The 24987-nt window shown below is 40.4% G+C and overlaps 2 protein-coding genes across 4 annotated transcripts; one reads left to right on the plus strand and one right to left on the minus strand.

Annotated features, from left to right (window-relative positions):
- Window positions 1-246: 246 nt before the first annotated feature.
- On the plus strand, window positions 247-6330 carry LOC308320906 (nck-associated protein 1-like; the record flags this gene model as incomplete). The annotated part of the gene is made up of 10 exons (XM_080771639.1): window positions 247-334; window positions 1052-1108; window positions 1738-1834; window positions 2872-2978; window positions 3701-3833; window positions 4087-4168; window positions 4843-4901; window positions 5761-5906; window positions 6059-6191; window positions 6316-6330. The coding sequence occupies exons 3-10, from the start codon at window positions 1745-1747 to the stop codon at window positions 6328-6330; spliced, it is 765 nt and encodes a 254-aa protein (XP_080627765.1). The 5' UTR covers window positions 247-334; window positions 1052-1108; window positions 1738-1744.
- A 3031-nt stretch (window positions 6331-9361) lies between these two features.
- Window positions 9362-24654, minus strand: cUnh16orf87 (chromosome Un C16orf87 homolog). Of its 3 annotated transcripts, none has more exons than XR_013964310.1 (5): window positions 24409-24654; window positions 23698-23797; window positions 18438-18617; window positions 12954-13306; window positions 9362-12857 (listed from the first exon to the last, which is right to left on the minus strand). XR_013964310.1 is itself a non-coding variant. In XM_080767253.1 (4 exons), the coding sequence occupies exons 1-4, from the start codon at window positions 24496-24498 to the stop codon at window positions 13188-13190; spliced, it is 489 nt and encodes a 162-aa protein (XP_080623379.1). In that variant the 5' UTR covers window positions 24499-24654; the 3' UTR covers window positions 9362-13187. The 3 variants fall into 3 exon arrangements, 1 of the variants encoding a protein (XP_080623379.1); XR_013964311.1 differs by having other exon boundaries at window positions 12929-13306; XM_080767253.1 differs by having other exon boundaries at window positions 9362-13306.
- Window positions 24655-24987: the final 333 nt, after the last annotated feature.

Genomic DNA, 24987 nt, shown 5'->3' on the forward strand with positions numbered 1-24987 from the left:
TTTTCTACTGAACTTTTCTATATTCTGGGTGAACAGACATTGTTATTATGATCTTATTGTGAAACAAGTCGTTTTCCTTTGAGCCAAATGCTTTTATTTTGAAGGGAGTTTTGTGGGACATAGCTGTCGTGTATTGGTTACTGAAGTCACATGACCAGGAAGCAGGTGACGACAGGTAACAGAAATGTATAGGGACACCAAAGGTGATGTAACAGAATGTTATTATTGAGACTGGCAAGTTGGCTCTGCAGAGTTCCGCGTGTCTCTGCCTGTTTAGAGATGAGGTCTTCCACATTCACAAAGCAGCTGAGGACCTGTTTGTTAACATCAGAGGGTAGGCGCGCGTGCACACTCGCACACACACACACACACACACACACACACACACACACACACACACAGACACACACACACACACACACACACACACACACACACACACACACGTGTGCGTAGGAAGCATCTACACACACATTTATGCCTGATTTATAATGTACATTTGGTGACTTGATGTGTACAAGCTACATTATGAATGTTGAGCATTTGTGATTTTTATGTCAAAACTCTTTTGCCGATTTAGGAATTTTTTACACACTCATAACATATTCAATGTCTCTATATTGTCACTGTTCTGCTTAACATCCTCAATTACACAATTGTTTGTCTTTATTAGTATAATAATAATAATTTATTGGAATCTTTAACACCTTCATGCCATGAGTTTAGGGTTTTCTTTTGTTTTCAACTTAAAATGTATTAATTTTTCATGAACAAGAATAGACAAAGACATACAGAAAGCAATAAGACAAACAATTGGACATTACAGTATGTGTTGCCATCTCAGGAAATAAAAGTAGTAGACAAATGCTATAATTGCAGGAGTTCACACACAGACAGGATAATAATAAAATGGAAACAATTTGTGAGCGAGCGCGCACGCACGCACGCACGCACGCACGCACGCACGCACACACACACACACACACACACACACACACACACTGGGTTCAGGGTTTTCAATCAGTGCCTCTCTTCAATTTGTGTGTTTCAGATACAACAAACGCATCAACGACATAAGAGAATGCAAGGAACAAGCACTGTCTCATGCGTACGTATCCTAATCTCTCTTTGCCCTCCATCTCTTAATCTGCCTCTATCTGTCTATCTATCCATCCATACATCCTTCTCTCTTGTCTTTGTCTCTTCTCGCCTTTCCCTCTTTCTCAACCTGCTATCCTTTTATCTTGCATGCTTTTGCACTTGTTTAACCACTTTCTCTAATTGGCCACTCATTCCTCCATCCATTAGTCTTTTAGTCCTGCATCCCTTCACTTTTTAATCACTTAAACCTTATGCTTTTACGCCCCCTGATGTTTTCACGCTACACTAATAATATCTGTGTGTTCACCCCAGAAAAGGGATGGAAGAAAAAATGCTATTGAGAAACATTCCACTTATTGGCTGTCTGGGCCAGTTTCTTTGGCCAATGTCAATGGGCTGACATTACTGACCCTACCAAAATCCATTTAAGGTTTTAGTATAAAACAAAAAAAATATATAGTATGACCAGTTATTGAACTAGTAAAGGTAAAATATTTAATTCCTCCCCTGCTCAACCACCTGCCTTCTCTCCTCTTCTGTCAGTGGTACTCTCATCTTACCATGTTGTCCCGAAGGTGATAGAATATATAATTGAATGATGTGTCATTGGGCATCATCTATGTGTTTGATGTGCAGAGGCTCCATGCACAGAGAGAGACGCAAGTTTCTCCGCTCTGCTCTGAAGGAGTTGGCTACCGTCCTTGCTGACCAGCCTGGACTCCTGGGCCCAAAGGTAATATATAATGTCAACTTAACCCATTCTTGGGGTGGGAACCCCTTTTGGTGTTTTTAACTAAGCATTATGTTATGCTTTAGCTATTGAAAAATAGCAGATCTACAAGCTCATAGCGTGCCACCGAGTGGCGCACTACGAGCTTGTAGGTCTGCTATTTTCTTATTTTTATGATCAGTACTTTATTTTAGATTTTTTACAAACGCATACAACAGACAACCTAAAATACAGACACAAGCAACAACAGCAGAGTACGTATTCATGGACAGACAAGATAGATAAGAAAAAATTGAAAATAGTTTACATTATTTAGACGACCAAACGCAGCATCATCAACCGTATCATAATGTGTATTAATACAATAAACAATCAAGAGGGCATTGCCTGACCATGGATCACACCAAGGGACCTGCAACATGACTGAGGAACACGTCCCACTTCAGATCATATTTTAGGTCTGCTATTTTTGAAAAATCGTAAGGCACAAATCTTTGAATATATATTCTTTCAGAGCGAACGTTTTTTATTTATTCCGACGTCAGGCCTGGGTTAAAGAGTCGTGCTGCAATATTTGTATATTCTATGTTATGGAGTTCCTGTGGAGAGCCAGAAGTACAGGACCACAACGTTAGTACTGCGAATAATAATAATGGTGATTCCTGATCTGGTACTGGTACCCAGTTTATACAAGCTCAAAATCTGGGCATTTGAAATCACGCAATGCTTTAGCGCTTTGTCCCTTACTCCAAGTTGTGCATTGTGGGATTGGGATAATGCCTTTTCAATCGGGGCCAGAATACGTTATCACACAGTTTATTAAGGGAATACATTATGTTCTGATAACTAGTGTGATTCTGTCTTCTTATAAACCTAATGATTTAAGATGAACTTTTCTACTTTCTATTTAACACCTGCATGAGTTGGCCCTATAATGTTCTGATGAAGATAATGATACCAAAGTAGTGTGTTTTTTCTTTGTACAGTAGGTGTTCAAAAAGAGACCTTTCTCTCTTTTACTCTGTGTTCTCCACCTGCAGGCGCTGTTTGTGTTCATGGCATTATCGTTTGCCCGTGATGAAATCATCTGGCTCCTTCGTCACGCCGACAACATCCAGAAGAAAAGTACAGATGACTTCATAGACAAGTAAGCAAACACACACACACACGCACAATAATACACACACACTGATACATGATCGCACACAGTAATGTGTGTTTGGTTGCTATGTATATAATGGAATGTACATCGCTAGGCACGACAGAATTGTTGACCTATTAGCTAAGTTCATATGTTTCATCATCTGCCAAAATGTATAAGCACTCGTATGTTTTAACTGCCATGTTCATGTAGCCAGACTCAAATCACACTGTCGTGTGGTATTTGAGTCTATGATGATTTCAGATGTCACAGCTAATACACCAGATATTGTTGGTGTTGATGACAGTAGAGAAGTGACCATTTTGGAAGTGGCATGTACATTTGACCACAGTCTGGAACCAAGGTGCTTAAGTACCAGCGTCTTAAAGATGCTATTATACAGCTTGGCTACAAATGTAAACTACTTGTGTTCATATTTGGAAGCCTTGGTAATGTCCATAAATCAGTCGTGAGGTGCCTGCAGATTGCAGGCATGCCCAAGCTGAGAGCTGATCAGGCATCGGCAAAATTCTGTTCAGTGTCTGCAATAATTGGCAGTCGCCATATATGGAGAAGGCGATGCCCGTGATCTGTATCCTGAAGCACTTGTTGTAGAGTTTTCCAAGTTTGCGCATCCACTATTGTTTGTGTTCAAGAATTTCTTGTTAAGTGTGTGTGTGTGTGTGTGTGTGTGTGTGTGTGTGTGTGTGTGTGTGTGTGTGTTACAGACACATAGCAGAGTTGATCTTCTACATGGAGGAGCTGAGGGCCCATGTGAGGAAGTATGGTCCAGTCATGCAGAGGTACTACGTTCAGTATCTATCTGGTTTCGATGCTGTGGTGCTCAACGAACTGGTGCAGGTACACACACACACACACACACACACACACACACACACACACACACACACACACACACACACACACAAGCATTGAAAATGTCAGTGGGACAATCTTAATTAACGGGGGGAAGGGGGTTACTGAAACTACCCCTACCACCCATGGTTTCATATTCCTAATATTTATTTGTATGACAATGATGAATAATGGCTAAAGGAACATGCATCGATAACATTAATCACCGTAAGAATGGAACTTGTTTTTTCTATGCTAGAACCTCTCTGTGTGTCCAGAAGATGAATCAATCATCATGTCTTCCTTCGTCAACACGATGACCTCTCTCAGCGTCAAACAAGGTAAACATAAACTACTGTACTGTAAATCATGGTTTGAGGTAATCATGTATGATCATTTAACCCTGAGAGTGTACAATTGCAACAGGTCATTCTTTCTTTATACAGTCTTTCAGTTCAATTAACCCATTTAGGCCTGAGTTCTGTTTCAGTTGTGCTCAATATTTCATGTCAAGGAAAGGACCCCAATATGAAAATATGTTGTTCCAGGGACCCCAACACAGAAGCAAAGAATTGAGTTAAAATGTTCACTCTGTAACAATATATATTCAAAGATGTGAGGCACATTTTCACCATTTAAAAGAAATAGCAGACCTACAAGCTCGTAGAGCGCCACTCGGTGTGAGCTTGTAGATCTTGTATAACATAAAAGGGGTTCCCGCGCAAAATGGGTTAATACTGGAATGTACTGTGTTTATATTATGCCAAAAACTGTTTCATGGTTTCTCTCTCTCAAAAAAATCTAAAAGGAAAAGAAAAACCTGGTACAACAGAATAACATTCATAAGCCAAACGCCAGCAGACAGTAAACATCAAAGATTAAATGCTTATGTCCATGTCAGCTCAGTGTTGTGGAATATAATTATTGAAGGATGATGTGATGTGTGTGAATATTGTTTTAAAAATAACATCAAACACAGTGTTGTGGTAATTTTGCACATGCTTGTTCCTTATAGTGGAGGATGGAGATGTGTTTGACTTCAGAGGCATGAGACTGGACTGGTTCAGATTGCAGGTACACACACACACACACACACACACACACACACACACACACACACAGTTGAACTTGATACCAACTACATGTTATTCAGGAACAAATTGTATCGAACGAATTTGCTATATTTTCAAGATGTCTCTGGGCAAGCTGGATATTATGCGTTTATATTGTCAAACATATTTTGTGTAAATGTGTCCTTTTTTTCAAATTCAATGTCAATTCATGATCATGTCAATCAGAGATCAGCGGATGAGCTTTTTTGTCACCCGAATCCGAGTGTGCATATTTATAATCCGCCTGTTATCCCACCGCATAAATGACTTAATCCAATTTATATATCCGCAACCACCCGAAATCCGCTGCAGGGATATAGCCAATCTACAAGTTCAAGGAAAAATACTACTAACGCACGCACGCCGAGATTTGGTGCCTTTAAAAAAAAAACTATATTATAAGCCTATAGATAGATGTCATTAGTTTATTTCCGTTTTAAAAGTTATAAAACCTATAGATGGATGCCATTCATTTATTTCCAGCATTATTTCACCCGCGGTTTATCCGATATTAATTAATAATATATTCTTTTGACCCAAACTGCGGTTAACCGGCTAAATCCGCCATCCGCTGGTGTCTAATGTCAATACAATACAATACACAATGATGCTATAGTCTTCCGTTTGTCGTTCTCTTGTTTCTGATTCCTCAGACTTATTGCCACTTTCTTTGCATTTCGGTTCATCCCTACTTCCTGTTTTCCTTTTCCTCATTCCCTCTTCGTTTCCATCCAACCTGCCTTTCTTTCCCTGTTCATTTGGTTCGTTCCCTTCTATTCCATCTTTCTGTTCTTTATTCCCTCCCCCCATGTCTCCTCTAGGCGTATACCAGTGTTTCTAAGGCCAGTCTGGGTATAGCAGACCACAGGGAGCTGGGGAAGATGATGAACACCATCATCTTTCACACCAAGATGGTGGACTCACTGGTGGAGATGCTAGTGGAGACCTCTGACCTCTCCATATTCTGGTGAGAGACACACACACACACACACACACACACACACACACACACACACACACACACACACACACACACACACACACACACACACACACACACACACTTCTTATACATCAACACATTTACACAAAATAAATAATATATTTTTGTGTGTGCAGTTTCTACAGCCGTGCATTTGAGAAGATGTTTCAACAGTGTTTGGAGCTACCATCTCAGAGCAGACACTCCATCTGCTTCCCTCTGCTGTGTACACACTTCATGTCCTGCACACATGAACTGTGCCCCGAGGAGGTAACACACACACACACACACACACACACACACACACACACACACACACACACACACAAAAGAAAAAAACACCCATAGTCCCAGCTAATGTGTTGTGTTTTTAGCAGAACATACTGTGTTGCAGTTTGTGTCCGCATAGAAATGACAAGTATAATTGTAGCCATAGAACAGCCCACATTGTGTGTTTATGTGTGTGTCTTCTAACGCCACCACATAGGGGATCGCAGCCTGTCGCTGTGCAACATGTTCCTGGATGAAATGGCCAAACAGGCCAGAAATCTCATCACTGACATTTGCACGGAACAATGTACTCTCAGTGACCAGGTACGTACTGTACACGCACACTACAACGCCTATTTTTGGTCAATGGGACGACACGAATGAGACAATTTGAATATAACGCAGTATCAATTCTTTGTTGCCAAGTATGTTGTTCATATTTCCGTTCTGCTAATGACAAAGTGATCTACCATAAACCCATTTTTACCTGAGATCAGATTTAAAAAAAAAGTCTTATACATCCTGACAGTTTTCTGAAAAGCTATGTTTCTATGTCAGTCGTTCTTCGACTTTTCAAAAATAGCAGATCTACAAGCTCGTATGATTGTTGTATAATTGCAATATTACACGAGAGGGTGTTCTTCATCGTCATTAATGCATGCCTGCGATGCTGCAGGAGAGTTCCGAGTGCATTAATGAATATAAAGAACACCCTCTCGTGTAATATTGCTTAATTAATTAACTAACTGGTTTAAGACAGCCAACACTAGGCCTATGCTATTACAAGATATTAGCATTAGCAACCATCCTACCAGATGTGTCCAATGGTTTTGTTGTCTTGTAGCAACATTTGGATGAATTTAATATATACATGCAATATTACTACTACTATACTTGTTTTGTCTCCAGCTGCTTCCTAAGCACTGTGCCAAGACCATCAGCCAGGCCGTCAACAAGAAGAGTAAGAAAGCTACAGGGAAGAAAGGAGAGCCGGAGCGAGAAAAGCCTGGAGTTGAGAGCATGAGGAAAAATAGATTACTGGTCACCAAGTGAGTTATCTCTGACACACACACACACACACACACACACACACACACACACACACACACACACACACACACACACACACACACTTTAACTTAAAAAAAAACTTAACTTAAAAAAAGATAACTTAAAAGAAAATAACACACACACCTTAACTTAAATAGATAGAAGATCTATGTTTATGTTCTCCGGGTATGCACACTGCAGAGAGTCGAGGTGGACAGTACTCACCTGTGGTCTCGGGTGCTGCAGAAAGCAATGTTGTCGTCATGTGGGCCTGCTGTTGCTGTTGCTGCTTCTGTCCAGGGGCAGCCAGCCGCCCGCTGTCATCATCGCTGACCACGCAGTCACCGTCCTGGCCATCTGCTGGCTGCTGCTGTGGGGCAGTGAAAATGCGATGTTTATCCTTCCGATAAAACTACATTATTATTATTATTATTATTATTAGGGGTCAAGGGCGTAGACCCCTAAAGACTTATTCATAGTCGGTGAAGAGGTGAGACCACGGGAAACGACATGACCGTGATGGTCACCGGCGCTCACACAACACATCTCTCTGTTTTTCAAAATTTGCGACACTGCCAGATATTATTATTATTATTATTATTATTAAACCTGAGAACCTGTTAAATGGTGCAGCGGGACCCTGACCTAGACCCTTTCGGGCGGCACCCCTGTGAAATTACAGAAAAGGTAACCAAGGGTCCAGAAAGATGCTAGACCCTGACCCTGCGTCACTGAACTGTATAGCCATCTTCCTGTACAGGTCTCACTTGCAAGGTTCCATACCTCAACATGACTTTCCTGGTTAAATAAATGTTACATACTTAGAGGGAGAGCTGGGGTAAGAACGTAAGATGAGCCACTTTTTGACTCCTATTGACAATGAAGAACTTCACACGGGTGTGATGTTTATATCCAGGATCACTGCATCAAGCCATGCAATTATAGTTGTGTTGCAAATTATTATGTCTGCATATATTTCAGGATGTTGTGCATCCCTGCAAACAATCTGAATGAGTGTAAACATAAATTATAAATAAACATTTTTTTTAAGTGGTCTTGTTTACGTTGAGCATGGAGCTCAGCTGGCCACCAGCTCCTTCCCTTCTCCTCTCTTAATTCTCTCCCTGCACTGCCTCTATGTATTTAATTTTACTCAATGAAAAAACAGTTGCCTCTTCAAAACAAAGTGTACAGTAGCCTACATGCGTCATATTCCGAACATGCCCCTCTGCCAAATGGCTCAACTTAACCCAGAGCTACCATGTTGACTTGATTAGCTCCCACAGCTAACATGGTGCACTTTCATGCTAACTTTATCAAATGCATTTCACATGATTAAAGTTATTGTAAGTGCTGGTTTATCGGCTTTCAAACAGTTCAATGACAAACCCACTGATGCACCCAGTCTATGGGTGTAGGCTTACGCAGGCTCGAAGAATTGCAATGTCCACAACTTGCATTCATTTTGCTTTGCTTTCACTGGAAATAAAGTGCATAATAGCCTACAAACATTTACTTCTTCTGTGCTACTGGTAAAAACCATGTCTGAATTATCCCCCCGTACCAGCTGTCCATAATTAAAGCCTAGGCCTGGGAGGCGTGGCCGTTTGTGCCCAAAACAATAAACCAAATCCAATAATCAACAGAATATACTCAAAATGAATAAGGCTAAATAATAACAGAAATAATACTCAGAAAATACAAAACACAGTAAAATGGCTTCTACAGTTATCATAGACTTTGGACATGTCTAACTACCACGTGGTTCTGGTGCTTACCTTTACAGTTAACGTCTTCCTCATCATTATTTGGTCACATGATCGATAAATATATCTATAAACTAATGTGCCATAAATCAACAATGCGTCTGGGTCTGGCTCACGGCCTTAATCACATCCAAATAAAGAAGCTCTTATGATCCAGTCTGTCTCGTTTGGCTGCCCTACATAATTTTCCCCAGCAGATGGCAATCATGCAACCGAACCTAGTATGCACGTTTTTACACCTATGATTTACACAAATACATATTAAAATGCCATTATGTTCATCTGACGATATCACACATCGTCTTTGTAGTATCACTCTCTCTCTCTATCTCTCTTTCTCAAACACACACACAATTTATTCTACCAATAATAATTTATTTGAGGACAAGTTCTTTCATATCAACAAAAATGTGTCTCAGTATTACAGTTGAATAGTTACAGTATTCAGCAACACTGGAACAAGTTTAAATCATGGGTTAACCTGATGTTACATCATAGGTTACCCGACGTTACACACCAGCCACTGAATGTAAGGTACAGGTTGCTACATGGGAATAACCAATCAAAACAAGCTCCTTTCACGGCCATCTGTGCTTATACACTTTAACCCTTACGTCTCTATTTTGTGCATGTCATATACTGTTACTGTAGGCAAAACGTGTAAAAACATTTCAAAAAAATATACCTTTGTTGTTGCAATCACATTGTAGATATAGGTCATATTCTTTAAATAGAGCTTAAGTATTTAAAAGCAGTGCACACACAAAAGCAAATGTAATATTTGGTTTGCTCAATTTAAAATCACACATGCCTTTCGATTCAGTTTTTGTAAAAACTGTTCCAAAGGACATCATTAGCTGTTGTCCCATCCTTTTTCTTTTAAACACATATTGAAAGTATTGTTTGAATTGATTGCATTTGGACAGAGTTTTCCTCAAAGTACTGGCAAGGAGCACGACAGGCATTGCACAACCCAAGGGGCATGCATTCTGAAAAGGACATTGTGCTAGTTACATCCCTTGTAGATCTGCTATCTTCGGCGTGCAAGTTGCAACACAGCCGTACGACAAAAACAAAAAAAAATCTGAAAAGGTCATTGTGCTAGTTACATGCCTTGTAGATCTGCTATCTTCTTGCTAAGTTGCAACACAGCCGTACGACAAAATACATTGGGCTTTATTTCTGACTATATCCAGGACAAAGTAAAATTATTCACATATTATATATATATAATTTAAATAGTCTGCATATCATTGCTGTCTAACCGTGTATCTTGAGAATACAGTTAATACGCAATTTTACAATTCATATGCCATTGTGGGCATATCATGACATTGTTTTTGACAAATGTTCAACTTTCTTTTTTCAAATTTCCAACCATAATGACATGCCCAAAATAGACGTTAGGTTGAAAGTGGTATGGGTACCTTTTATAAATATTGAACCAATAAAAATGAGAAGGAACACAGGTTCTTTTTTTTCCACATTCCTGAAAGGTGGCCGTTTTGACGGTGCAGGAGGTCTCTTTCAATGGGCTGGGAAATGTTATAATGACCGTGCATGTGAATATAAACATTGATTGTAAAGCAAATGGTAGTCAAGTATTGAGCAGGTACAGTACTATCACCTATCTTTACCGTTTGCTTGAGATCACTGACAAGATAATACCGTGTAACAAGAATGCCTATCATTTAAAAAAAACGATAGATGCATTTTTATATTCCTGTAGTTCCTAACATTTCCCAGGCTTCAGGTGGAATAATGACATATTTTGGTAGCACAGTTAGTATTCTGAGATGAGGAGATCAACAAACTGAAAGGCTGTGTCCACCAAAGCATTTTTTTTCTCCACAGCTGGACGGGCACGGTCCTCTTCTAAAACGCTCATCAATGTTAACGCACAAGTTGAAAATATCCCAACTCTCTGCGACCAGATACAAAATAGACTGTGATCGCGAAGCACGGATTCAGAACAAGACGGTCAGCTCATCACACCACTGGCGTTTTCAACATAGCAGAAACACACAGCGTTCCCATTTAAAACCACTGAAACCAGGAAAGCATCGTCTCTGTTGGGTGGAAACCTCATATGTCCAAGATTCACGATGCTTTTGTGTGACACACTGTAGTATGATCAAAGTAAGGCATTAACTTACAAAAAAACCCACAAAATGTTATAATATGGAGATAAGAGGTTTCTGCCCGACAGCAACGATATATACTGTAGCAACATAGGATTCAGAAGGCATTTTGTAGAATCGACCTCAGGTCTTAATCGGCTAAATCTATTCAAAACATACACTGCTGCTCAGAAGAGACAAAAAAACACTGTGAACGCAGCCAAGCATATCAGATCAACTTGATGGATGCAACTGGTTCAAATATGACTGGACCAGGGATGGGAAGCTGGTTCTATTAAGGATTTTGCTTATCAATTGTCTAACAGAGTTTTTGAAATCAGTTGAACACACCGATATCAAAGCAACGCAACACCGGTGTAACATCCAAAGAGAACACATCATCTACAAGCTCTGGTTCAGCGTTGCCTAATGCCTAACAATGACAACAGTACATGCATCAGTCTATGCCAGTGTGAGAACAAGAGACTCGGGCAACCATAAACCAGTTTGTTCAATATTTAGCACATTTTTCGGTTTCGGTAGAATATTTGGAATGTCTAGTATTGTAATGATAGGCCAAACATATTATTTAACATTCAACAACTTAATTTAAATAAAGAAATACAAAAAAGCTATACATTCCTGTTTTTTTGTTTTTTTTTAATTCCCATCATTCCACCAAATGATAGAAAAGTATTGATAGGGGGGACTGATAAGCAGGTATCCTTAGCGGAATCAGTATCAATAGAAATGAACGATTTCCACATCCCTAAATATGACAAGTCTCTCTCTGGGTGTTAAGCCACACTTGGCCATATAAAAGTTACTCGCTGTAGAATTTAATGCACAGCAGCTTCACTTGGCTTCTATCTGAAAAGAGAATACTGCGCTCCGAAACAGCCAAGCAAAGAGGTCTCCAGTCACGCCAACGTTTGTGGACCTTGATAGATTTCATAGAGGATGAAACGTTGGGAAAGGCATCGAATGCTCTTCATGGGAGTTGATTTATCCTCGTCTCTATTCTGTGGTGTGAACATCTGGCAAAAATAGATGATCTGTAGACATGTTGTGAGCTTGCATATTATTATTATGGGCTATTTTCGAAGATATTTATAGTGTAAGGCAAAAACAGGAAGGGGGCCCCTAATATAGAGCCCTGATGGGACAGGACAGATATTTTGGTGTGCCTTTAAGCTTAGATATTATGACTGGTGGATTATGTCAATATGACAATCTTTCTCACAAAAAGAGCTTCCGGTGGAATCACAAGCACTAGGCCGCGATCAGGTGCGGCCGCAGCTCGAAGCCAACGCTATATGGCGCCCAGTGGAATCTGTATTCTTCCACAGATTTTATATGATATTGGGGATATCCGCCCCAGCACCGGTCAACTAAATATTGGGTTTTTAAGTCTACAAAATCACATACGTATTCATATCAATTGAACTGGCAGCACATTGGAATCACAGGTCTTTTCTCCGTGAGCTATAACATAACATCTCTGGGGGCATTTATAGTTCATAACAAAGCTACAACGCTCTGTGGGTCGGTGGGGCTGTGTGCACGGCGCATACACACACAACGCTTTTAACCCATTCTGACCTGAGATCAGATTCATACGAGGTTTCCACTGGACACACACTGGTCCGATTAACCCATTCTGACCCGAGATCAGATTCTAAAAAATGTCAGTCGCTCTTCGATTTTTCAAAAAATAGCAGACCTACAAGCTCGTAGCGCGCCACTCGGTGGCGCGCTATGAGCTTGTAGATCTGCTATTTTTCAATAGCTAAAGCATAACATGACGCTAACACCATCTGAACAACCACTCCCTTTAGTCTCGAGTCTCTCGCTCCGCCCCCTTTCACCCAGGCCTCAGCCATAACCACTGAAAAGAAAAAGGTCTTCAAGAAAAGATCAAAGATCAGCTTCCGCCCGACGACCCACGTATCATGTTGGGTTGGTCACGTGTTCTTCTCATGTCGACGGCGGAGTCTAAAAAAGGTTCTCTTTTGGCCCATCCTACAGGTACAGTGTTTCCCCGGGGGCACGGGGCGTGTTCATAGGATGAGTCTTTGTCCCAGGATCTTTCGGTTGATCTCAGCCAGGGCCACGGAGAACACGAAGGCCTTCTCGTCAGACAGGTTAGCATAGATGTCCACTTCCTTTTCTTGTTTCTCTGTGGACGGGAATAGAACATGGATTAGCTATCGAGTCATCATTTTACATCATTATTTTAAAAGGAACATAAAACCTTATTGTACTTTGTGCTTTTAGATGGCCAAACGCAGCCAAGCCAGGCCAGGAAGTGAACATTAATTGAAACGGTTTAGTAATGGCCTGTATGATGATACTTTTTAAGAACATGCCATAATTTTTTATTCACTTCTTGTGATTTGGTGATTTAAAGCAGCATTTCCGAACTGAACAACATTTTTGCAAATAAGGTCAGTTGTCTTCTAACAAGCCTATGTTAAAGTCCTACACATTAACAAAGAACAAATTATCCTTCATAAATCTGATGATAGGGAGCATAATCCCTTAAAGGGACAAATATATATAAACCGAAAAGGAGGGATTATTACAGACAGATGTCGAATCAATCAACCTGAACCAACCCATTCTACCGACCAGGAGAAAATAAGAGCCCAGCCCACACACACCACAGCAAGAACTTAATTAAAAACGGTAAATAAATAGTGCCTTTATACGCCACTATTCAAAGAGACAGGCCACAGCAGGCAGATCAACCGTCACTTGGGTGTGAAGAGGTGAAGTAGGTCACGTGTGAGTTCGACAAGTTGGCACAGTCAAACTGGTTCATGTGGTTTACACACGTTAACACGACTGCACTTCTGTTCACTTCATTGAACCATCTGTTACTGTGAGAGAGTACAACATGTACCAATTGTACCATGTATACCGGTCCGTTTGGTCTCATTAGTACACTCACAGTTAAAGTATTAGTCATTCTGTGTTTCATGTGATTGAAAGTATTCTGTACCCTATTGTCTGTTGCAAGTGCAAAATGAGTGCAAAAGTATTGGAACCAGAATATACTTAAAAGTGCCAAAAGTTTAAAAATATACTCATCATGCAGGAGGTCCTCTTTCACGAATGTATTAATATGTATTTAAATCGTTTGAAAATAGCAGATCTACAACCTCACAACGAGCTTATACGGCATTGACGGCTATATTAAATTGCCAAAGCATAGGTCTGAAGTGGTTTTGTAATTATAATGAACATCTAGAAAGTAACTAGCAACTAACTTTTCAAATAATTGCAGTGGAGTAAAAGTACAATAGTTGCCTTTGAGATGCAGTGGAGTAGAAGTAAAATAATTGAAAATACTTAAATAAAATAATAAAAATACTGTACAATACTTGAGTAAATGTACTTAGTTAATTAACACCACTGCTAAATTGTGCGGTGATTTTAAACCCATTTAGACCCAGAGGACGATTCTACAAATGTCTTCTAAATCCTGAAAGGTTTTCTATGTTCTCAAACATTTTCATGTCAAGGACCCCCAAAAATATTATGTAATTGGCCACCGACGCCCATCTGAAAATGTGTTGTTCCAGGGACCCCCCTAGAAGCGAAGTGAGTTAAAAACGTTCGCTCTGGCCGAAAAACCCCTAAGTTGAACTCTGCTAATAAACAAACCGCAATGATTTGTGTTTGGAGTGGACACTGACGTTATGTGATGTCTGCACGATTGTCACGTATTTCAGCAGGTCACCAATTTCACCGTAACACCACCATGCTGGAGTGAGCCGAGTGGCTGAGATTGTGGGTATTGGACTTTGGCTCAAGACAGCCCTCCCCCTATCCACAAGGTGGGGTGAGTGCACAAAAGCATTATTATTAGTAGTAAATCCAGCAGTGAGACCAGTGTCCATGACATCACAGTGTCCATGACATCACAGTGTCCATGACATCACAGACACTTTGAAATACTAAAATAGAGGGTATGCGTGACATCATCATCATACCCGGAAGTTATGCGGGAATTATGTTTACTTGCGTGGCCGGCTAAGAGTGGGTTTAGAGTTAGGGTTAGGGTTAGTAAGGGTTAGTTACATACTGACATTTTACATTGCATGGTCTCCAATTGATAAGTAGCCTACTGGAGTTGATAAATCCACTAGGAAATGCTGGTCAAGTGAGGTCATGCTGGAGGCCCAGTCTCCCAGATTCAAATCCCAGGTAGGATATTGCTGTTGGCCAGAAACCTTTAACAACCTACTTGGTCCAATAGTGTCACAAAAGCATCAAAAGTAGCAGATCCGGCCTGGGCCGTGGCTCAGCGGTCCAGGCACCTTGGCTAGTAACCCAGTCTGGCAGTGTGCCGCGGGTTTGACTCCCGATCCTGACGGCCCTTACTGCATGTCACCCCCTCCCCCCCCCCCCATCTCCCCCCCGTCAGTCTACTGTCTGTCCCTACATAAAAAATATAAAATAAAGGCAAAAGCCACAAAGATCCACAAGCTCAAAACGCGGTGCAAATCAATGTGTTTTGAGCTTGTAGAACTGCTATTTTTGCTGATTTTGGACATGAGGTTTCCACCCGACAGAGACAGTATATGTTGCATGCTGAGTGCAGCTTTAAACTAACAACACTGTGGTGAATGACTCGACACCTAAACACACACAAAACCTCACTATTTGCTTGGTCAGAAGGACGTAAAGGCACTGGAGCACTCGGCACAAACAAGGGACTACATTCTTTTCGCTCCTATGCCACAAAAATGTGGAACGCCCTACCAACAGTCATTAAGACATGCGAATCCCTTGACTCCTTCAAAACCCGCTCTCAAAGGGCACCTACGGACGGCTGCAATTCGAAACTGGCCCCCGTAAAATCTGAATCCCCACCTCCCACCTCCCCACCCCTTTTCCCCCTCACTGTATGTGTTTCTTTTCCCTTTTTTACCTCCTTTATGATGAATTCCTGTTCTGTTCTTTGACTATATAGAAGTGTCTATTTGTACGTCTCTAAATGTTTTGATGAATTGAACAAGGTGGACCCTCTTGTAAACAAGTGTAATGCTTAATTGGGTCGTCCACTCACAGTTAACAGTCTTTGTATTGAGTTTGTGCTTGAAATGTACTGTAATTCTGCAAACTGTTAATAAATATGTCAATCAATCAATCAAAGCCTACTGAGTGGCAAAAAACTATTTTCTGGCCTTGACAGCCCATACCGTTCATCCAAACAGAAATGGAGGAATGTCCTATCTGCTTGCATTAAATGACGTTAAACAACATTAAACTCACTTTGCCACTCACATTGCCACTCGATTTGCCATTCACTTTATGCATGTGCTATATAAATATAGCTCTATATCAAAAAACACATATTACCCACATAAAGACCCCAGGAAAGTGTCTCCCAAACATTAACCCATTCAGGACTGGAACCCCTTTTTGCCGTTTTAAAATAAGATCTGGTTGCAAAACGGGTGAAGTGGCCCTTGAAGACCTGAGGCCGATGCTACAAATGTCTTCTAAAATAAGCAGCCATCACCTGGGCGACAGAACTAATAAGGTTATAAAAAATGTAACAATAAATGTGCATGACTATGTTTATGTGGATAATTATTGGTTTCTGGGAAGGGGGATTTGTTTACAAAACGGCTCATTACATGTCTAGAGAGAGACAGGCTAATCTGGAGTGTATAGAGTTAAAAAGACAGATTTATTCGCATCTAGAAGAGATAGGAAGCACTCCTTTTGTTAGTAAAATGACAACTCCCGTTGTCGCAGAAACTATGTAAACATGGGCAAGAGCACTGGTTAACTTGTTAATTACTGTCCTGCTAATTGTCCTGCAGTTGAAATGTCCACGACACTCAAACAAACTTGTTTCAATCATTTTAAGCCCAAAATCAAACTCAAACACATTAGACATTAGACAAAACACATGAGAGTCAGAGATGTGAACGCCTACTTGTGTAATAAGGAGACAAAACACAGGTTTTTCCCATCAACCGCCCAAATAATCATATAATTTGAACTGGGGAATCTTTGTTTTTCACCCATGTCATGTGTTTTTATTCTGTTCCGTCCTGTGATTGTTGCAAAGGCTTTGCTCTGTTGATGCATTCCACGGGAAGCACGTGGGTCAACCTTTGATTGTGTGCCATATAAATACAGTTTGATTTGATTTGTGAGCTTGTAGTAGAGCTGCTATTTTCACAATGTCTGACGTAATATTTGACAATTTTGTATTAAAAAGGGTATTAATTGTCAGTTTAGAAATGTGCAGCCAGATACCCTGCATACACTTATACTACTGTTATACTTATACTACGGTTTGTTTACGGTGGGTTGAGTGAGAAACCAGCTGTTGCACATTAAGCTAATCATCTGGGGAGTGGGGACCACCCCAAAATCATTTGGGAGGTCCTACCTGGAGGGTCCTGACCCACAGGTTGAGCACCACTTGGGCTTCTGTGTTTGTGTGATGACAGAGTTTAAGTGAGTGGTCTCCACTCTCCATGCAAAGCAGTGTGTTGTCACCTGTTGTTATGTACACACCAATCTGCTGCTGGTGGAGACCTTTCTAGGCGGTTAACCCTTAACACAAACAGTGTCTCTGTCTCCCCACCCCCCCCAGGCCCCTGTAAAAGTCATATCACCAGAAACGCTGAAACCGTTTACTGTACATATTCTTCTTTTTGATTAATACCCATTTATACAATGTTGTGTTTTTTCCATAGTATTGTATATTTGTCTGTCACTTCATGTTTCAATGAATTGAATATACGGGACCCCAATGGAAACAACAAACCATAGTGCTTTCTTGCGTTTAATCCTTTTAGCAGAACCTGGTATAGAACTGTACTTCCTGTGCTTTTTTTTTGGGGGGGGGGGGGGGGGGGGTGACACTGTTAATAAATTATTCAATCAATCAATCTGAGTCTCATACCAACTACCCTGCTGTCACTGTCCGTGACAACCTTGTACATGTCCAAAACCATTACTTTTCAGTAAAAAATTAACCTGTGTTCAAATGGATCCAATATAGTTATTATTAATTTACAAGTTCTTGTTAATACTTTTCCTTGGTCGAATATTTATTAAACCCACAAACACACTTATGACCATTTTCAACCAGGTTTTCTTTTCGCAGATAAGTAAGCCTGGGACCGAGGCTAGCCTATAGGAGAGGGGGAGGGGTACTTTTGTGTGATACAAGATATAAAATATATTATTTTTTAGAAAAGAAAAAGGGAAAAAAGAGGAAATATGGACATAATATGCCAATTGGCCGGAAATGTCCTGTGTAAATAACTGTGTACCTTTCTCTTCTTCCTGCTTCTTCAGTCCCACTGTCTTAGGTCTGCCACGCCCTCTACGGATGGGATCTGACTGGCTATTGGACCGGGATCTTCTCCTATTCTCCATGTCATTGGTCGACGGGGAGTCAATCCGGTCTTTGCGAATCCGCTCCGTTCTCCTACGTTTTATGTCCAACTTGTCTGAAGAACAGAAGAAAACGCATGCATTTACTGCACAGATACTGTATAAAATGATTGGACTCCTCATGCATAGAAGGAAGCATGAGGACAGTCCGCTGCCCCACCCCCCCCCCCCCCCCCCCAGTGTGGCAGAGGAAGTGTAGAGCCCAGGATTACATTAGATAATTGACACTGGGTGAAAAAAATCGTGGGATATATATTTTTCTTTTTAAGAGATAGAGATAGTCAAAGTGAGACAGAGAGAAAAAGATAAATACATTTCATTACATTTGAAAAATGTAAATATATATATATTTTTATGCCAAGTTATGCTTGCATAAATATGATGTATGCAAACTATGCATGTATGAGTGTAGTATTTTTTAACACATTTAAACATTTTACATTCTTTTCTACATGGCATAGTTTATTTGAATGCAACGTTCCAATGTGACACAGCTCTGCTTATTATGTCAACGTATGTTTCCCATTTCAGTAAAGCCCATTTAAAATAATTACATTAATTTCAACAGAGAGAGAGAGAGAGAGAGAGATTGCCTAATTTCATAATAGAGCAGAGTGCTGCAGGGCTGAACTGTTGAACTGTAAACAGGATGGACATGGCCGGTACAGGGAAACACAGATATACTTAGTTTTAAATTAAAACAAGCTAGGGATGATTTAATAGTGATGATCTAGAATTCGAAACTGGCCCCAGTCAAATATGAATCACACAGCAGAGTCTGTGGGTCTCTACGACAGCAGAATTTCATTTCTGTCTCATTTGATGAATGGATAGGTGGATGACGGTTGCAGTCATATTTATGCAAAACAATTACATTTTGTAGGAGCACCTTAATAATATACCTTGTAAAAAAAAAAACCTGCTTCCTAGTTCAGGGATTCTCAACCTGGGGCTCGCCAAATTAATTTGGGGGTCCCCAGGTTATTGTTTTTGCAACAGATTGGCTGAAAAATGGAAATTAAGAGTTCACATAGTACATTATAGTACATGCATAACTTTCCTTAAAGGTAGAGTCAGTGATTTCACTTAATTCAAATATCACTTATTTTTTTGTTTTGTTGTGATAATCCTCTCTACTATAGAGTGTGCTGACCATATAAGGAGTTCCTCCCTGTCCCCAGTTAACCCCTGGGGGTCAAAAAAGTGGTCAATTTGTATTGGGGGAAGGGGGGCGGGGGTCGCGAGACATGGCCAAAGCATTTCCCGGGGGGTCCCCAGCCCAAAACGTTGAGCACCCCTATCCTAGTTGACATACCATACAAATATGGTAACTGTGATTCATAATGTAACTATATGTATATATATATTCATAATGTATTTGGCATCGAAAATGGGAACATACAAACTAAACTTGCATTTCCGTTTGCCTTTTTTAGGCTTTGTAAACAAAAACGTGCACGGGGCAGATATGACAAACAATAATGTACTTCTATGGCCATATTATATTAAATAATTGTATACTTTCAAAACGTTTCAAAAATAGCAGAACATCCGATCTACAGTATGTACATGCTCACAGGAGAATGGAGATTATGTAATAATTGTGTCGGGCCTACATCGACTGACAACTACTCAGTAAGTACTCTACTCAGACTAGTAATCAATAGCCTGTAACCACTCCCCATTGTGTGGAATGCCATCACTTTGCTGCCCTGCACAATTCAACAATGGGATGTTTAAAGTTAAACATCCTTGAATAACAGCAGACCCACTCTGTGTCGACCTATACAGATTGATTCTCATTTCACCAAGTTAGATCGTGCCGGATGTCAATATTAAGTCTAAACTAGACAAGGACGTTAATTCGAGAGAGAGAGAGAAAAAGAGACCTACAGTAATATTTATTTCCTCCTTCTGTTACAGGGGAAAAGGAGAAGTGTGCGTGTGTGTGCCTGTACGTGTCACAGGGAGCTATTGTTCCTCATTTTCTCCCCAAGCCATAGCATGGAAAGGTTTCCCATCCCGTTTCCACGTGATAAGTTAACACTATCATAGTATACACACATGTATACTATTATACTGTTATTTAGATGTTGTTTAGAGAGATGCTAGGTTTGATGTTTACCTGGTATCCTAGTTACCTTGTTTGAAATATTTGTATTGAAGAAGTGCTTGCGCATAGAATCATTCAAGACATCCCCCTAAAGATGCTTGACTCTTTGATTCATGTTTGGTTTCTTTTAACAACCCAACATACATCAAAAGGAAGTCATCAAAGTATCCTACTTTGACTTTGTAGCTCAGCTGTTAACCACACTGTTAACATTCAGCTAAAACAGCAGATCTGTGGTGCATTTTGAGCTCGGCTACTAGTGCTGCAGAGCCCAGAGGGATTCCAGTCAACTAACCATAGGGTCTATGGTGGATAAGTGTTTTCTTTGCACTCTATTTAAGTAACCATTTACCCTGTCCTTTGTTGACTAGGATTCAATTTACTCTGATCTCTCGCTTGAAAAGTCACTCTGTGTAGTGTGTACAAGGCAAGCATAGATCTGCCAAATGCCTAGATTGTACAAATGTCCCGAAATGACACTGGCACACTCACAGACTTAAATGATTAAATTAACACTCAGGATGTTGCAGTCTTCCACACTGGCAGTGAATAGAAATTGAAGACATCACTACTGGTAGAGGGGAATGCCCCCTCCAGGGCAATCCCCCCCCCTCCACCTACCTAAAACAAAAAGCTACTATCACTCAGCTCACTCTTCAAAACTTAGTTTTTTTTTGTCCCTGTAGAGACCAGTGTTTCCCAAACAAGGACCCATTCCTTGTTTGGGTAACGCAGCGATTTTTATCACACAACTCTATCACGTCTCTTTTGTCGTGTATATATATATGTATATTATTTTTCATATATATATATAAAATTTCAGAAATTTAAAAAATACATCCACACATTTTCAGAAGTGCATGGTGACCATGCATCGCATAGCGAGCTTGTAGATCTGTTATTTTGACTATTTCTGGAAAAGGTCTAATTCCTCGTGTATTTTAGAAGTTTGCTTCCCGGAGAGACACCAGATGTAACAGTATCTTTTGGGTTTGGGCCAGTGTTGTCAGATTTTGCGAGAGAAATAATCAACTATGTCTAAGAAAACAAGCCCAAAAGAAGTGAGTAGGCCACATGAGCATTGGATATTTCAAAATAGCCAATCTACAAGATCAAAAAGCTCTTGGAAAAAAAGGGAAACATTTGAAATATTTTGTGAATCTGTTTCTGTACCAAGACAAATCTGGTACAGGGGTCACAAAATACTTTGGCGGTCCTTGACATGAAATGTTTGAGAACCGCTGGTTTAAACAACATTTAGCAAGCGAGACAAAATAAGCAACTACACGCAACCTGTTCAACTAATATTTACAAACGAATTGACAGAAAAACAATCCCAATAAGTTGCTTCTAATAAGCAGACTTGGCAAGTTGGCCACACTGGTCTGGGGCTGAAAAAAACATTCTGCTCAGTTCCTGAAAATGCTCTCTGTCTTAACGCTTAACATAAACATTTACAGTCCCACTCCCATACAACACACATCACATCACAGCCACAACAACCCCCTGAAGTCTCCTTGAGGAACACATTCCACACAAAACGACTGAGCCCTCCACTCATCGACACCTTGCTCAAGCATTGATCAATCAAGTTGTGGATTATAATTACTCGGGTGAAGATTAATGCCTGATTTTATACTTAAAAATATCCAAAATGCAATGATATCAGATTCATTCACCAGGGAGATGCACTGCTCTCAACTTTACGACGGCCACTTCTACAAAAGCCTTCTAAATCAGTTGATTCAGTACGTGGTTCTCACACTTTCAAGATTGTTCAAAAATAGCAGATGTACAACAGGCTCGCAGCAGCACAAACTGACACGCTGCTATTTTTGAATGGGCAACGCAATAATCTAAAATGACACAGATGCTTTCCCGTTTTAAATGAGTCAAAGCCCACGATACGGTATGGTTCAATTTGTAAAATGAAAACCAGGGGCATTTACTTATTTGTATATGGCTAATCTACAAGCCCACAATTTGCAGATCTGCAATGCTTTGGTGTGCAAGCGAGGTGCAAGCAGCAACAAAGTATAAATCCGGCTTAACACTTTGAGCTATAAATAAAGTAGGGTTCTTCCTTCACCAATTCATTTACAGCCTAATTTTGATCAGCCTGATTGAATAGCTATTAGAATTTGTTTGTATTTGTATTTTTCGGTTATAAGTCAGTTATTGGTTCTAAATTTCGTTTTTTTTTTTTTACCTATTTTTGGTTAATTAATTGCCCAGCCCTACTAAAAAGGAGAATTAACCCCATGGCGGGTCCTCAACCAACATTTGCTTTCTTTCCTTGGCAACAGTGAGCATCTGTGAAATACTGAGAAGAAAAGTTGTTCAAGCCAAGGGGGCGTTTAAAAAAAAACCCCACACACAAGTACAAAATATGTGTGTCTATGTGTGGCTTTTAAATGAGCAGGCAAATAATGTGGGTGAAACTGCCTTTCGCATTGACAAGTAGGCCTTGTACTGTAGCCTAATTTCAACAGTGCTGAGAGAGAGAGAATCCCCTCCCCCACACATCCATACTGACTCCAGAGCAAACAGCTATTTAAACCAGCTAGCTCTGAGCTCTCTGCTGCTCTGGTTGAAACTCCTTTCTATTCATTCTAAACAACTCAACTCTTACTATTCACAAAACGTACCCTTACGTGTTGAACTGTGGATGCGTTTGTTTTCAGTGACAAGAACAGTAATGTCCAGCTTCAATTTAAGGCAAAAGATATAGGCAATCTTTGTTTTGTGTGTAATGTCTTTGATATATATATGTGTATATATGCATACTTTTTAAACTATATTACTTAAAAACAACAGAGGCCACCGTTGAGTACTACACATTAGTAATCCTATATTATGATATGATCATACACATTTTCATAACTGACAACAATGTGCCATTTGTCCTCTTGAAGTTTAGCTGACATCACATGAAATGTAATATGGCTTTTTTGTGTGTGTGTGTGTGTGTGTGTGTGTGTGTGTGTGTGTGTGTGTGTGTGTGTGTGTGTGTGTGTGTTTACCTGCTATTGCTGGTGAACCTCTGTCGTTGAGTTTGGCATTGAGCAGCTTTCTGCTAATAAATACAAAGCCACAAGGACAAGACTTGCAAGCAACTGGAATCTATAGAGACAGAAACAGTCAGATGGGTAAAAAAATATATATAATTATTAGACCACATCATTCCAGTACACTGTACACATCCAGTGTTGCATTTGTGACAAGGCAAATTAACAAGGCAATGCGTTGTTCCATCGTTACACATTGTACAGTAGCCATTACCAATACCATTATATATATAGATTATAGATATGATGTGATCGCAACAATATATCTCAGATTCTCAGTGGAAACACTGTAACACTGTTGTATAGCCTGTGAGGAAACGTCACGCGGTATGGTGGCTGCGTTTAAATTGATCCAAATACATATTGACACTGTGTGTGTATATTGATCCATACATACACACACACCATCCCCTGTACTGGCACAGTGTTAGGGATACTATACGGTTTAACGATTATGTATGAATTATCATTATGCTCGCCTCCATCCATAGGCGATGTGGGAGAGATGCCATTTCCTCATTGTGTGTGTATGTGTTTGTGTGTGTATATGTGTATGTGACTTAAGTGTCCTCACGATAAAACACATCACCAACAAAGCTGATCTGTTCAATTAAAAAAATAACTAAATACGTGAATTAAAAATATATATGTATCTGTATTCCTCACCTGTTGGTCGCACTCCGGACAGGATTTCGTGGCCATTTTCACTTTCTTTGTTTTATTGGCCGACATGATAGTGTGACTGCTTTCAATCATGAGCTGCTGCTGCTAGTGCTAAACTCTACACTTCTTCTTCTCATCTGCTGTGGTCCAACTTCTGCTGCTCTGCTCTGACTGCAAGACATGGAGCTCAAGTTCCAACTGAACTCACACAGACCAGCACATACACACATGCACACGCTCACATGCACGCGCGCGCGCACACACACACACACACACACACACACACACACACACACACACACACTCACGCGCACACTCACACACAAACACTGGGAAAAGGGACACGGAACATGCGCACTGAGTGTTCTCATGCTATGATGCTAGCCTTGATGCTAGCTAGCGTAGCAGCGTTTCTGTTTCTTCATTTAGGACGTACACTAGCCGCCCGCTACTCTATGGACGTACAGCGTGGAGCGTCACTGCTGCTACGCGGTAGTACGCGCGCGCTCATTGGACGCAGTAAAATAAGTGAATGCATGCACACACCACGTGCACGCCCTAGTAACCCCCCCACCCCCCGCG

This window comes from Protomyctophum bolini (genome assembly GCF_963924005.1).
Source record: "Protomyctophum bolini genome assembly, chromosome: 1".
NCBI classification, from domain to species: domain Eukaryota; kingdom Metazoa; phylum Chordata; class Actinopteri; order Myctophiformes; family Myctophidae; genus Protomyctophum; species Protomyctophum bolini.